The sequence below is a fragment of the Lynx canadensis genome, chromosome B4, assembly GCF_007474595.2.
Source record: "Lynx canadensis isolate LIC74 chromosome B4, mLynCan4.pri.v2, whole genome shotgun sequence".
Classification (NCBI taxonomy): Eukaryota; Metazoa; Chordata; class Mammalia; order Carnivora; family Felidae; genus Lynx; species Lynx canadensis.
The window spans coordinates 38,514,106-38,526,375 of record NC_044309.1 but is presented as its reverse complement, the minus strand read 5'-3'; the positions used below and the strand labels follow the sequence as shown (position 1 = coordinate 38,526,375).

The 12,270-nt window shown below is 45.3% G+C and overlaps 1 protein-coding gene across 7 annotated transcripts in view; it reads left to right on the top strand.

Annotated features, from left to right (window-relative positions):
- Window positions 1–11,052, top strand: part of CRACR2A (calcium release activated channel regulator 2A) — a 137,807-nt gene extending 126,755 nt beyond the window's left edge. For all 7 annotated transcript variants that reach the window (XM_030321457.1, XM_030321456.1, XM_030321453.1 and 4 more), the window contains 3 exons: window positions 2,720–2,821; window positions 5,515–5,591; window positions 7,228–11,052. In XM_030321457.1, coding sequence (XP_030177317.1) covers window positions 2,720–2,821; window positions 5,515–5,591; window positions 7,228–7,312 — 264 coding nt within the window. In that variant the 3' untranslated portion in view covers window positions 7,313–11,052. The remainder of the gene's footprint in view (window positions 1–2,719; window positions 2,822–5,514; window positions 5,592–7,227) is intronic.
- The last annotated feature ends 1,218 nt before the right edge of the window (window positions 11,053–12,270 follow it).

The following is a 12,270-nucleotide window of genomic DNA, read 5'->3' as shown; positions in this document are numbered from 1 at the left end:
CCAAAGGAGGTGTGCTTTCGACTTTTAAAAGGAAGTGTTGCTTCATCTGATAGGTAATGATGAGCCTCTTTGTGCAAAGCAGTATCCAGGCTGAACAACGGGTTGGGTATGTGAAAGGTGTCAGGTTTGGGCAGATAGCTCAAGACTTGACGTTAAAGTCAGAGAGGACCCTGAGACACCCACCCTAAGCCCCACCCTCCCCATGGCCCTGTGTCAGAGACTAGTCTTGGGCCAGGGTGATGATGGCTGGCTGCCCATGGTGAATAGCACACCTTCCAGCCTTCCATGTGTTCTCACTTGTTTTTGCCTTGACTTTGGAGATAGGCCTGATTCTTTATCAGTGGCAGGCCAGGGTCCACAGAGGGGAAGTGAGGTGTCCAGAGTATTTGTGTAAGAGAGGAACAATGCAAAGAACAGAAGCCACAGCTCCAGCTGGGGGCTTGGCTTTTATCAGCTCCTTCTAAGATGTTTTATTTTTATACCCAAGAATTGCTTTAAAAAAGAAGACTGCTTCCCTTCCCCACCCAGAGGCAGCCCTGCTCTTTGTGGTACATGGGGCTCCAATGTTGGGCTTGTGACTATCCCTTACCTGATGCTTGGTCATTCAGTACCCACTATCCCCTTTGCAAGTGATGAAACTGAAGCCGTCACCCATTCCAGCATACCAGAATCCGGGTTCGAATTCTGCCTGGGACTTCAAGTCTGATGCTCATATTTTCAGCATTTCCATGTCAAGAAATCCCACAAGCCTTAGTCATTCCTCACACATAAATCTACAAATATCTCTCATGTGCTCCAAACAGCAAGCCTTTTGGCCCATTTCCCTGCTTCCTTCTCTTTTTTCCCTTTTCTGTGAAAAAGTCTTCACACAAGTTTCTGTGGCACAACAGAGTCAGAAAATGGGGGTATTCCCATTACCCAGCACTCTGGTAATAGGGAGCCACAGCATTGTCTGCATGCCATTAGTGGTTTCTCATGTGCAAACAATTGAAATGTGGTGCAATCCACTTAGCACGTCAACTACAGTGCACGTAATTTAATCTATTTCTGATGGATCAGAAGACACTGTAAAGATCATGTAGTGCCTTTGACTCATCATTATCAACATTAATTACCATCTTACCATGGATAAGTGGAAATACCACTTTTGGAGAGTTCTAGTTAATAAGACACTAAATAGCAGAGAGTTCATTGGAAATCAGAATTTAGAGAAAAACATTAGAGAATTGTGGACCCATATACTAAAGGGTCCTCATAACTCAGTGACTTTGTTACTGAATGTTCTTTGGGATTCTCTGAGCCTTAACGTTCTCATTTAGGAAATGAGAATTTTTTTTCACTACCAAACTGTGATAAAAATGAATGTGTAGATTAAGGAACCGTTGAGGCTTAATTTCAAATTTAATTGCATTCAAACTTAAAATACATGTACCTATTGGGTGGACTTTGGACATTTTTTTGAAATGGTGAGATAAAGCAGCTGAGTCATTGACAACACTGTAAGTGATTACTAGCTTGTGTTATCCCCTAACCCTCTCTATTTCGTAAAACATTTCTCTGTGATGAATAACTATTGTTTACCAAATTATTATTATTTTTTTTTTAATTTTTTTTCAACGTTTATTTATTTTTGGGACAGAGAGAGACAGAGCATGAACGGGGGAGGGGCAGAGAGAGAGGGAGACACAGAATCGGAAACAGGCTCCAGGCTCTGAGCCATCAGCCCAGAGCCTGACGCGGGGCTCGAACTCATGGACCGCGAGATCGTGACCTGGCTGAAGTCGGACGCTTAACCGACTGCGCCACCCAGGCGCCCCTACCAAATTATTATTAAAAGCCCCTAATTAAATATCTCATGAAGTAAAAATCACAGCCTGCTTAAATGTGAATATTACCATATTTACTCACTTAATAGCTGTGTGTCCTGGGCCCTTGGCTTGCCCTCCTCAGGGGCACAAAAGGTACACGCATTTCACAAGGGAGGAAGCCCTGGGGTGCAGAGGCTCTAGGGTGCAGGCCTTTGGCTGATATGCCACAGTCACTGGAGGAGTAAAGAAGGTTGACCCCTTGAACAAACCTGTTACTTCTGGCCCAAGAAGTGCAGCTTCTGTGGCCATATGCTTCTTCCCCATGTGGGCCTTTGGTCAGAGCTAGAGCACCCAATAATAGTGATCTATCTGTACTGCCCCCCGTGGTGACCTCCAGGTAGGTGCACAACAATCCTTTTATAGGCACTGTGGCCCCACGCCTCAGGGAGCTTATGTGCCCAATATGAGGCCCCTGGAGATGCCACGCCTAATCAAAACAGTCCCTAGAAATGCTCCAAACCACATTGCATTAATTCCTTTCGTTCGTTCTGGTTCATTTAGACGAAGTCTGGTCACTTAGGAATGTTTTCGGGGATACCGTAAGTGCTAGAAACGGACACATAGTTCATGAATGTCTTCTGTCCCCTCATGCTGCTACCCACAGCACACCTGAGGAGCCTGCATGGCCCATCAGGCAAGGGTGAGTGGGGAGGAAGGGAGGCCTCAGACACCTCACAGAAGCCTCAGAAACTGAGGCTCTCAGCTTTTGGGATGACTCTTATCGCCTGGCCTGCTGTGGCAGCAGGGGATTCGCAAGCCAGATTGTATCTTTACTGCCAGCATTTTAAGCCTGCCCTTCTGGGTTTTCCTTCTGGATGCTTCTCTCAGTTGGGGGATTATCTGTTTTGCAGGAAGCTGTGGGAGACCGCATTCCTGTTCTTCTGCTGGGCAATAAAATTGACAATGAGAAAGAGCGGGAAGTTCCCCGAGGCCTTGGAGAGAAGCTTGCCAAGGTAAAGAGCAAACTTTCCATCTCTCTGGACAGGGTACGGGCCCGAGGACAGTCAGGCAAGTGCCCAAGAGCCTTGGTGGGAGCCTTCCCTGGAAGCCCCCTGGGAAGGAAGCAAGTGGGCAAGATGGGTGTCCTGGCATCGTGGGAATGGCATGTGGATGCCCGTGCATGTGGAACTTTCTGTAGAAAGTCACACAGTGCAAGATAGAGCTGGCTAGGAATGACTAGCTTATGGGGAATTTTCCCAAACACTTTTCCCTGGAACTCAGAATGATAGATTCTTAGATAGTAGGAGGTTACTTCTTTAAATCCCCTATCTGATCTTTGAATGCCTTCCTCTGTGTTTCCACTTGATCACCTTCAGGGATGAAACACTCTCTGTAAGACAGACTGTTCTTTGAACAGCTGTGTTCACGAGTTTATCCATTCTGATCAATATTGAGTCCAAAAGCGGTGAACCCAAGATAAACTCAGAGCATGCCCTCAAAACTTTACCATTAAAATAAGCATCAGCCCTCTTACCCACGCTGGGGGCCAATAAGGCTTGTTGGAAATCAGGCACAAACAGTGGCACTCCTTGGCTGTTTCTACTGCCTCCGAGTGCTTTTCAGGAACCTGTATGTCTGAGAAGGTGGGGGTGCTTTCCAGCCCTAGGATTCCATATCTCTTAGTGTGCTTGCTCTAAACAGGCACTCATGGGACACCTGGGTGGCTCAGTTGGTTAAGCATCTGACTTTTGATTTCAGCCAGGTCATTATCCCAAGGTCATGGGATCAATCCCCACGTTGGGCTCTGTGCTAAGCGTGGAGTTGGCTTGAGGTTCTTTCTCTTTCTCCCTCCACCCCTTCTCTTTCTCTCTCTTTCTCTCAAACTAAAAAAAATAATAATAATAGGGGTGCCTGGGTGGCTCAGTCAGTTAAATATCCAACTCTTGTTTCCGGCTCAGGTCATGATCTATCTCACAGTTGTGAGTTCGAGCCCCACATTGGGCTCCGCACTGACAGTGGGAAACCTGCTTGGAGTTCTCTCTCTCCCTCTCTCTCTCTCTGCCCCTCCCCTGCTCGCATGCTTTCTCACTCTCTCTCAAAATAAAGAAATAAACATTGAAAAATACTAATAAATAAATAAACAAACAGGGACTTGTGACCCCAGAGGTCAGGAAAATGGGCACAGATGGTAAGAGTCAAGTAAAAAAGGAGCAGGAAGGGTTTGGCAGGTGTTCCTGCGAAGGGTCAGAGGGTAGCCACATGTCTGCAGTCCCTTACCCACAATGCTCACAATACTGAAACAGAAAGGTTTCTAGTGTTTTGTCTGGCAGAAAAATATGACCAGGACTGACATGAAGCCATTTATGGTCTTTTTGTTTACCTCACTTGGATGAATTTTCCTATGTTTCAAGAAATATTAATACATTTGATCATAGGGTGCTATCCCAGACCAACTGAGGGTAATATATAGTATATACATCTGTTATTTTTGTGAAACTCAGAGTCTCTGGATTCCAAAGTACATCTATATCCAAGGAGTTTGATTAATGAACTGCAGGCCTGTATTTTTATCATCCCATTTTTTTTCCCTTTTTATTCTTTTTTTTTTTTTTTTTTTTTTTGGTCAGTTAAAAAACGAACATACAAGCAAATGAGGCTCAGAGCAGTTAAGTGATTAATTCGAGTGATCATACAGGTCCTCAGGGGTGGAGTCAAGACTTGAAGCTGGAAGGTGGATCATGCCTTCCAATTCTAGATCCTATGTACTCTCCCTCCTCCCACTGGGAAGTCTTCATTCTTCCAAAGACTGACCCAGAGTCTGGCTGTGGCACAAGTGTGGACAGGGGTAGGATCTGGGCCTCTGGGGTGTGAACCAGGAAAGCTGAACTGGGGGCCAGTGTCTAGAGCCTCCTGATCTGCAAGCCACAGAAGTGTCCTCATTCAGTGCCTGCATCCCCACAGGGCATCAGCCTCCAGAGTTTCATGCCAATAGCAATGTCCTAAGGAAGCAGGAAATCTATTAACAGGAGTGATAAATGGATATAATGAAGAGGCTTAGCCAAGAGCCCCCACCACGCAGGCAGCACAGCCTCTGCATCCTGAAGTGATCGACAACTGTCCTGTGACACGAATGCTGACAGCCTAGGCAGCTGGAATAGTAATTAACTGGTGTGAAGGAGAATTCCTACTGGTGTACCTCAGTGACATCTGCCCCAAAGTTCACGGAATGCCGGTGTCCTGGGCAAAACAAGCTGCTGGGAGGCCTGCCATTAACTCAATAAGTCACTGAATGAACTGACCCGCCCTTTATACTATGCCCTTGGTTTCCCTGCCTGAGCATTGTGGAGAATGTGGTGCATCCTGGCCTTTGTTCCTCTGCCTGCACCACAGGCTGGTGTGAAAAGGAAATGGGCATCTACATACCTCAGAGCAATTTGTGAAAGCGTGAAGCACTAAGGCAGCATACTGTTTGGTGTTTTACAATTGTTATAGCTCACCTGGGAGATGCTTACAGAACTTGCATTAGGCAGGGAGCCTGAGGAGACTGAAATCAACCTTGAAGAGAGCAGGGATGGGGAGAGGAATTAAAGGGGACTGTGAGAGGAAGTGAGGCAGGCGGGCCGATGCAGATGGGGTGTTCTCCTCCCATGGGTCCCTCGAGCTCCCCCAGTACTCTCTTTTTGTCCCCTCTGCTTTATGGTTCTAGGAGAACAATCTGATCTTCTATGAATGCAGTGCCTATTCCGGTCACAACACCAAAGAGTCCCTACTTCATCTAGCCAGGTAAGGAAGGAGGCATATCCCAGCAAACAGAGTCTGGTGGGAAGCACTGCACTCACCCCTGAGAGGCCATTCCTCTGTCTGCCGAGCCTTCTGGGTAAAGGGGTTGGAGGCCTAGGGCTTTGTATGGGATTCAGGGACAGCCCTCTGAAACACAATAGGGACAAAAAAGAAAGCCCCCTTGCCTCTTGCCCCACCCCCCATAGTCTTCTTCTTCTGGGTCTTAAAAGCTGCCCTTTTCCCAGGGATCCTCTTTTTAAATGCAAATGCTTCCAGGAAAGGTCTTATCATAGGTCCCTGAACACTGGCTAATATCTTAGCAGGGATTAGCTGGCAGCCGGCAGGGAACAAGAACAGTTATAATATGGGCACGGGGGAGGGTGAGGAGAAGCCAGGGAGAGGAGGGGCTATTTGGGGGAACGAGAGGCATCTAAGGTGACAGCTCTCAAAGGGTTAGTTCCATCAAAAGACTGGTTTCATAAGCCTCCGCCTATACCAAAATTAAAAAAAAAAAAAAAAAAAAAAAAAACCATACAGGGCCCCATTTTCAATACTTGGAAATTCACTCATTTACCCATCTTGGCATTCATTTCATTCTATCTGTCCACCGACCTAACCATCCATACACCCAGTCACCTATCCACCCATCTACCTATTCATCCATCCACCCATCCATCTATCCATCTATCCACCTATTCCTCCAGTCTATCCACCCATCCATCCACCCATTCACACATCCATTTATGCATCCCTACATGTATCCATTAATTCACCAATGCATCCATCCATCCATCCATCCATCCATCCAACAAATACTTAATAGTGCCCATTTTGGGTCCAGTGCTCATTCTGGGGAATTTTGTAAATATTTTCATTTGATTAATTAAGAACCCAGAATAACATTTTCTACGCATTGGAGAGACTGTGGAGTTACGGAAGACCATAAGGAAAGTTCTAGGCTTTTTTCTGCCACTGATTCTGGGGTAAAGTAAGTCTACCTCTCTGAGATTTGCCCCCAGCATAGGAACATCAATCATACCCTCCCTGCCTACTCAGACTGTTGTAAAATCAAAAGGGATGCTTAAGGTGAAAGCACATTGAGAGTATAAAGCAGGGATAAGATACTTACCACTATTTTTAATTCTTCACCTCCTACATTTAATCTGCAACTGTGGCAACATGGGACAGACCTTCTATAGAGTTAATAACCAAAAAGTATCTTCTTTGAGTCTCTACTGTGTGCCAGGTACTACGATAGGCTACAGAGACACAGAGACAAAGTATATAGTCTCTGCCTTCAAGCAGCTTTCTCACCTCAGGGAGCCAACGAAGGAAGCAGTGCATTATGATATGGGGTGATGGGGTTTTTACAGAGGAATGGTCAAAATGCTGTCAGGGGCACTTACATCACCTGGAAAATCTGGGGAGGCTTCTTTGAGGAGGTGTCATGAAGGATCCATATTGGTTAAACTTTGTCTTTACAAATTATGGTTATGTACCTGCACTTCCCAGGGGGAGACTTTGAAAACTCTGATGCTCTGGTGATGTTGGGTTCCCTCCTTATCATCCAGATGGCCTATATATAACCCAATGGCCTAGCAGCTCTTCTCTACTGACACTATACCTTCCCCTCTCCCAGGATCCTCAAGAAACAAGAAGATACAGCAAGAGAGGACACCATACAGGTTGACCGCTCTGCCAAAAAGAAATCGTGCTGTGGCTGATAGGAGTCCTCCTAGGACTGTTCCACCCAGGCCTGGGGTCCTAGGACCTACCCTGAATCCTGCACATAGGCTCCCACTTGGATGCCTCCACCATAACCCGCCCAAACCTTTGTCTGTGTCAGTGACTTGCCTCCACCAACAGGAGGGGAAGCACATCTAGTCAGGAAAGCTGCTCTTGGAGCATTTTGAAATCTTCTCTCTCTTCTCTCTCTAGACCCCAGATGCCCATTTTCCCCCCAGCTTGGATTTGTGGGGAAAAGAAGCAGATGGGATTTTCCCGAAAAATCACCACATGCCTTCTCCACCTCCCTTCTGCTCCCCTTGCCCTTTGGAGCTGCAGCACTGTGGTTGCCATGGCAACTGTGCAGGGCAGACTTGCTGCTTCCTGTAGGCCAAAGATAAAGCACTTGGGCAGGGCCAGGGTGGTTGGTCTTCCCTTGGCTCCTTGGGACATCAATGGGATGCTCTTGGCATATGCTTCGTGGACCTTGAGATGCCCACACAGGTTGAGAAAAGCAAGCCAGGGCACCCACATTCTATTCCACACCCCACCTCCAGGGGCCCTGCTTCTTGCCAGGCTGCAGAAACCAGCCTCTAAGCAGCCAGCATGTCTACTGTATTTGTTCCCTTGGGGTCTCGGGAAGAGTGCCTTACAAGAAACCCACAGCCTTTTCTCTCAACCACCCACCCATGACCCTGACTCCAGGGTGGACTGCGGGTGATTTAAGTATTAAGTGTGTGCCCATGATTAGGGAGAGGGCTTCCTTCCTACTTAACTTTCACTAAGAGATGAAAAGAAAATTAGGGGGAAAAACCCATCTGCTGCTAAACAGAGCGACCATTTCTGGAGTATAAATAAGGTATACATAGCTCTGTGAAAGCCATTTTCCAATGTTTCTCAAAATAGCTCTTCGGAAAATTGTACATGATGATTAATGGGATAGATTGACATGCAGGCAGTGAGACCCAGCACCAGGTCCACAGTTACTGACTTCATTTTATTTTATTTTATTTTTCCAGAGGACTGTATTACAAAAAAGAAAGTGAGGCCGTGGTGTTGACATATAGCTGGTGTTTAAGAAGTAAGCAGAGTATAGCTATAGGCTTCAGTATCCCTGTGACTCTACCAGCACAGGGCACTCACATTGAGGGGAATGATCTGGGCCCATGTATTGTTCCTTTGTCTGGGTAGTGGTGAGTTTCCAGCCCCAGCAGTGCTCCAGCATCACTGGGGTGGAGGGTGCTGGTAAAGGCATTCTCGCCCTGGGTGGGGAGCTTGGGTGAAAAGATCATAAAGATCACTGCATATTACTGCTCTAGGGCTGCAGGCCCAGCCCCACAGGGAAGTGAGTGGTACCCACACCCAATCAGAACATGTAAGAATAGAGAGGAGCAGAAAGTGTCCACAGGCCCCCAAGAAGATTCAAGACAACTGTGCACAGCCAGCCAGGCAGAAGAGAATCCTCTGGTCAGAGTTCCCTGTAGCCTCCACCCCAGATTCCTAAAAGCATCAGTGCCCTGTGGGTCACCAGGCAAGTGCCTGCCTCCTTTTCGTAGGCTTTTCTTTCCCCCATTTAGTGCTTGGAGGCACCAGGGAGCCCACGGAGGGTATAGAACAAAAGCCAGCACTAAGTACCAGGAGGTGCCCCATGGTCTTGGGCAAGTCAGCTCCCTGCCGGGGCCCCCTTCCCATCAGTAAAATGAAGCGTGGGCTATTCGACACTTCTGGCTCTTCCTGCTCAGAATGCTTATGATGACAGTAGGGGCTCTGGCCCCTAGTCCAAATTTGAAGGGAACTCACAGGAAATTCCTTTCTCTAAGAGAGGGCACTGGTGATGGTCTCATTAGTGGGATGCAGGGGATCACCCAGAAGTAGCCCTCCGATATCTGTGTGGGTGTGTGTTGCTGTGTGATTATATGTTATGGGGAGGGTGCAGAAAGAGGGTAGGGATAGCCATAAAGAAAGCAAACCAACTCTCCTGCTTCTGAAAACAAAAAAGCAGAGATGGCAACTGGAATTTATGGGTCAGGCAGGCTATACCTGGAGTTGCCCAGCCCACACATGCTCTTATCCCCTATACCTAGTCCCTGGTTTGGGGCTGCATTTGTCCACTTCAGAAAAGTGCATCTAGGGGTTACAGCAGGGTGGAGTGATCCTAGTGCTGACCCACCAGGTAAACCCCCACAAATCCTCAAAGGTCCAGGCAGAAAGAAGAGAGTAGGAAAGGTCTTTAGGCCCCTGCTGCTTCTTTTTCCAACTCCACTTGAGACAACTATGCATGATGGCACCTCAGAGAGACTCTGAGAAATTCTGTGTCCCCAGATCAGAGCATCCCCCCTTTCCCCATTCCTTTTAAGCTGTCATGGTGATCAAAGACACCCCGGTGGCTGTGAGCCTGTCCCAGGGCCTGGCAGAGTGCTGTCGGGGAAACCTCTGGTTCCATCCTATTTTCATTGCTAAAATGGCCTTGAGCAAGTCACCTGAACAGGTTTCATGTTTAGCTGTAGGTTGGAGGTTTCAATGTCTACTTTCCATGGATATTTTAAGTATTAAACGAGGCAATGAATGTGAAATACTTAACGCAGTGCCCAGCACATAATAGGTACTAACAAGTACGGGCTATTATTGTTGTCAACATTGAGTCACTGCCCAGGCCATCATTAGCCTTGCCCTAATTTCAGATTTAGAACCAGCTAACACTAATCATGTACCCATAAGTGAGGGCTTTCACAAATACTACCTCATTTGAGTACCCAATTGCCCTGCTCATTTGCCTGGCTTATGAGCTTGTTTTCAGTATTGCCTCTTGGCCCTGATCTTTTTTGTTCCTGTGGGTTTCCTGGCTTTCCAAACACCCATATCTTACCAGTGTCTGTGGTCTGGTTTCAGCCCACAGTCCATTCTGCTTCCCTCCCTGTGGTTCTCCAGGACTCAGACAGCAGCTCAGACCTGGTGCCAGGGTGTTTACCTAAGAATGACCTGTGCTCATCACAATCCTTGGCCCCACATTTTTCTCCCCTGTTCTGACTCCTTGTGCTCCTTCTGGTATCTGCTGCTGCCCTCAGCCCCAAGTTGTCCCCAAGAACTTCAGCACCAAACCAAAGCCCTAGTTATTTTGCTGCTTGTCTAGCATTTGTCTTTCTTGACAGTCCCTGAAGTCTTTTCTGATCCTCCGTGATACACTAGCTTTCTTGCACCTCTCCCCATCCTGTACTTTTCCTCTGTTCTTAACATTTCCACCCAATCTTGGACTCCCCTTTTCCCTACTCTCCACACCCTGGGCCCACTCCAGGCCATAACTGTATGTTCAATCAAAAATAGCTCAACCTTTTGTCTCTGTCACTAGCAGTCAATGCTCTAAAGGAGCTTGAACCAATTTCAGCTAAGATATTAATGCAATTGGTGGTTTAAGGGCTATGTATATACTTTAACAAAAAATTAAAGGAGGCAAAACTTTATCTCAAGGAAATAAATTCATAATGGTCATGGGGGTCAAAGATTTAAGACAGAACTGCCTTCCCCTAACACAGTTTGCTTCAACCTATTTCTAGGTTCATATAGGTTTATAATTGTTACATCTTCTTTATGAATTGACCCTTTATCATTATAAGGTGTCTTTCTTGCCTTTAGTAACAATTTTTGTCTTAAAGTCTATTTTGTCTGATATCAGTATAGCCACACCAGCTCTCACTTTCTGCCTATTTATGCTTTTAAATCTAAACTAAGTCTCTTGTAGACAGCATGTAGTTGGATTGTGGTTTTTTTGGGGGGGATTGCTTTTTGTTTTTGTTTTTTATTTTAGAAAGAGAGAGAGAGAGCACATGAGTGAGAGAGAGAAGCAGAGGGAAAGAGAAAGACACAGGGCTCAATCCCATGATCCTGGGATCATGACCTGGGCCAAAATGAAGAGTGAGATGCTCAACCAACTGAGCCACCCAGATGCCCCTTGATCATGTTTTAAATCTATTCTTCCAATCTCTGCCCTTTAATTGGAGAGTTTGCTATGTTTACATTTAATATAATGGGTAAAGTAAGATTTAGTGTCTACCATTTTGCTAGTTCTTTTCTATATTTTATATTCTTTGTTCTTCTGTTTCTCCATTACTACTTTCTCTTGTGTTAAATAATTAATTTCTAGTGCACTATTTTAATTACCATTCCATTCACTATATATATTTTAACTTATTTTCTTGGTGACTGCCCTGTAAGTAACCATTAATATCTCAATTTATAGCAATCTAGTTTGGATTAATACCAACTTAATTTCAATATTACACAAAACTTTGCTCCTCTATAGTTCCATGCCCCCCTCTCATATGTTGTTATTGTCACAAATTATATCTTTATACATTTTGTTCCCATCAACGTAGATTTATTGCTATTGATTTATGCAGTTCTCTTTTAAATCAGATTTTAAAAGGAGTTATAAACAGAAAATGCATTCATACCATTTTCTGTATTTAATTACATAATTATTTTTACTAGTGCTCTTTTTTTCTTCACGTTGATTCAAGTTACTATGTAGAGCCTTTTCACTTCACCAATATTTCTTATAGGAAAAACCCCTCTCAGTTTTGTTTACATGAAAATGTTGATTTATCCTTCAGTTTTGAAGGATAGTTTTGTCCGATTTTGAACTTCTGGTTGACAGCGTTTTTGCCCCTTTGCTACTTTGAATATACCATTCCTAGTTTCTGGCCCCCATGGTTTCTAATGAGAAATTTCCTGTTAATCTTATTGAAGGTCTTTTGTGTATGTTGAATTGCTTTTGTTTTGCTGCTTTCAAAATTCTTATTTTTTTGGCTTTCAACAATTTGATTTTGATGTGTCTAGCTGTAGGTCTTTTTGAGTTTATCCTACTTGGAGTTTGTGTAGCATCTTGGTTGGTTTCCATCAAATTTGGGGAGTTTTGGGTCATTATTTCCTTAAGTATTCTTTATACCCTTTTCTCCCTCTC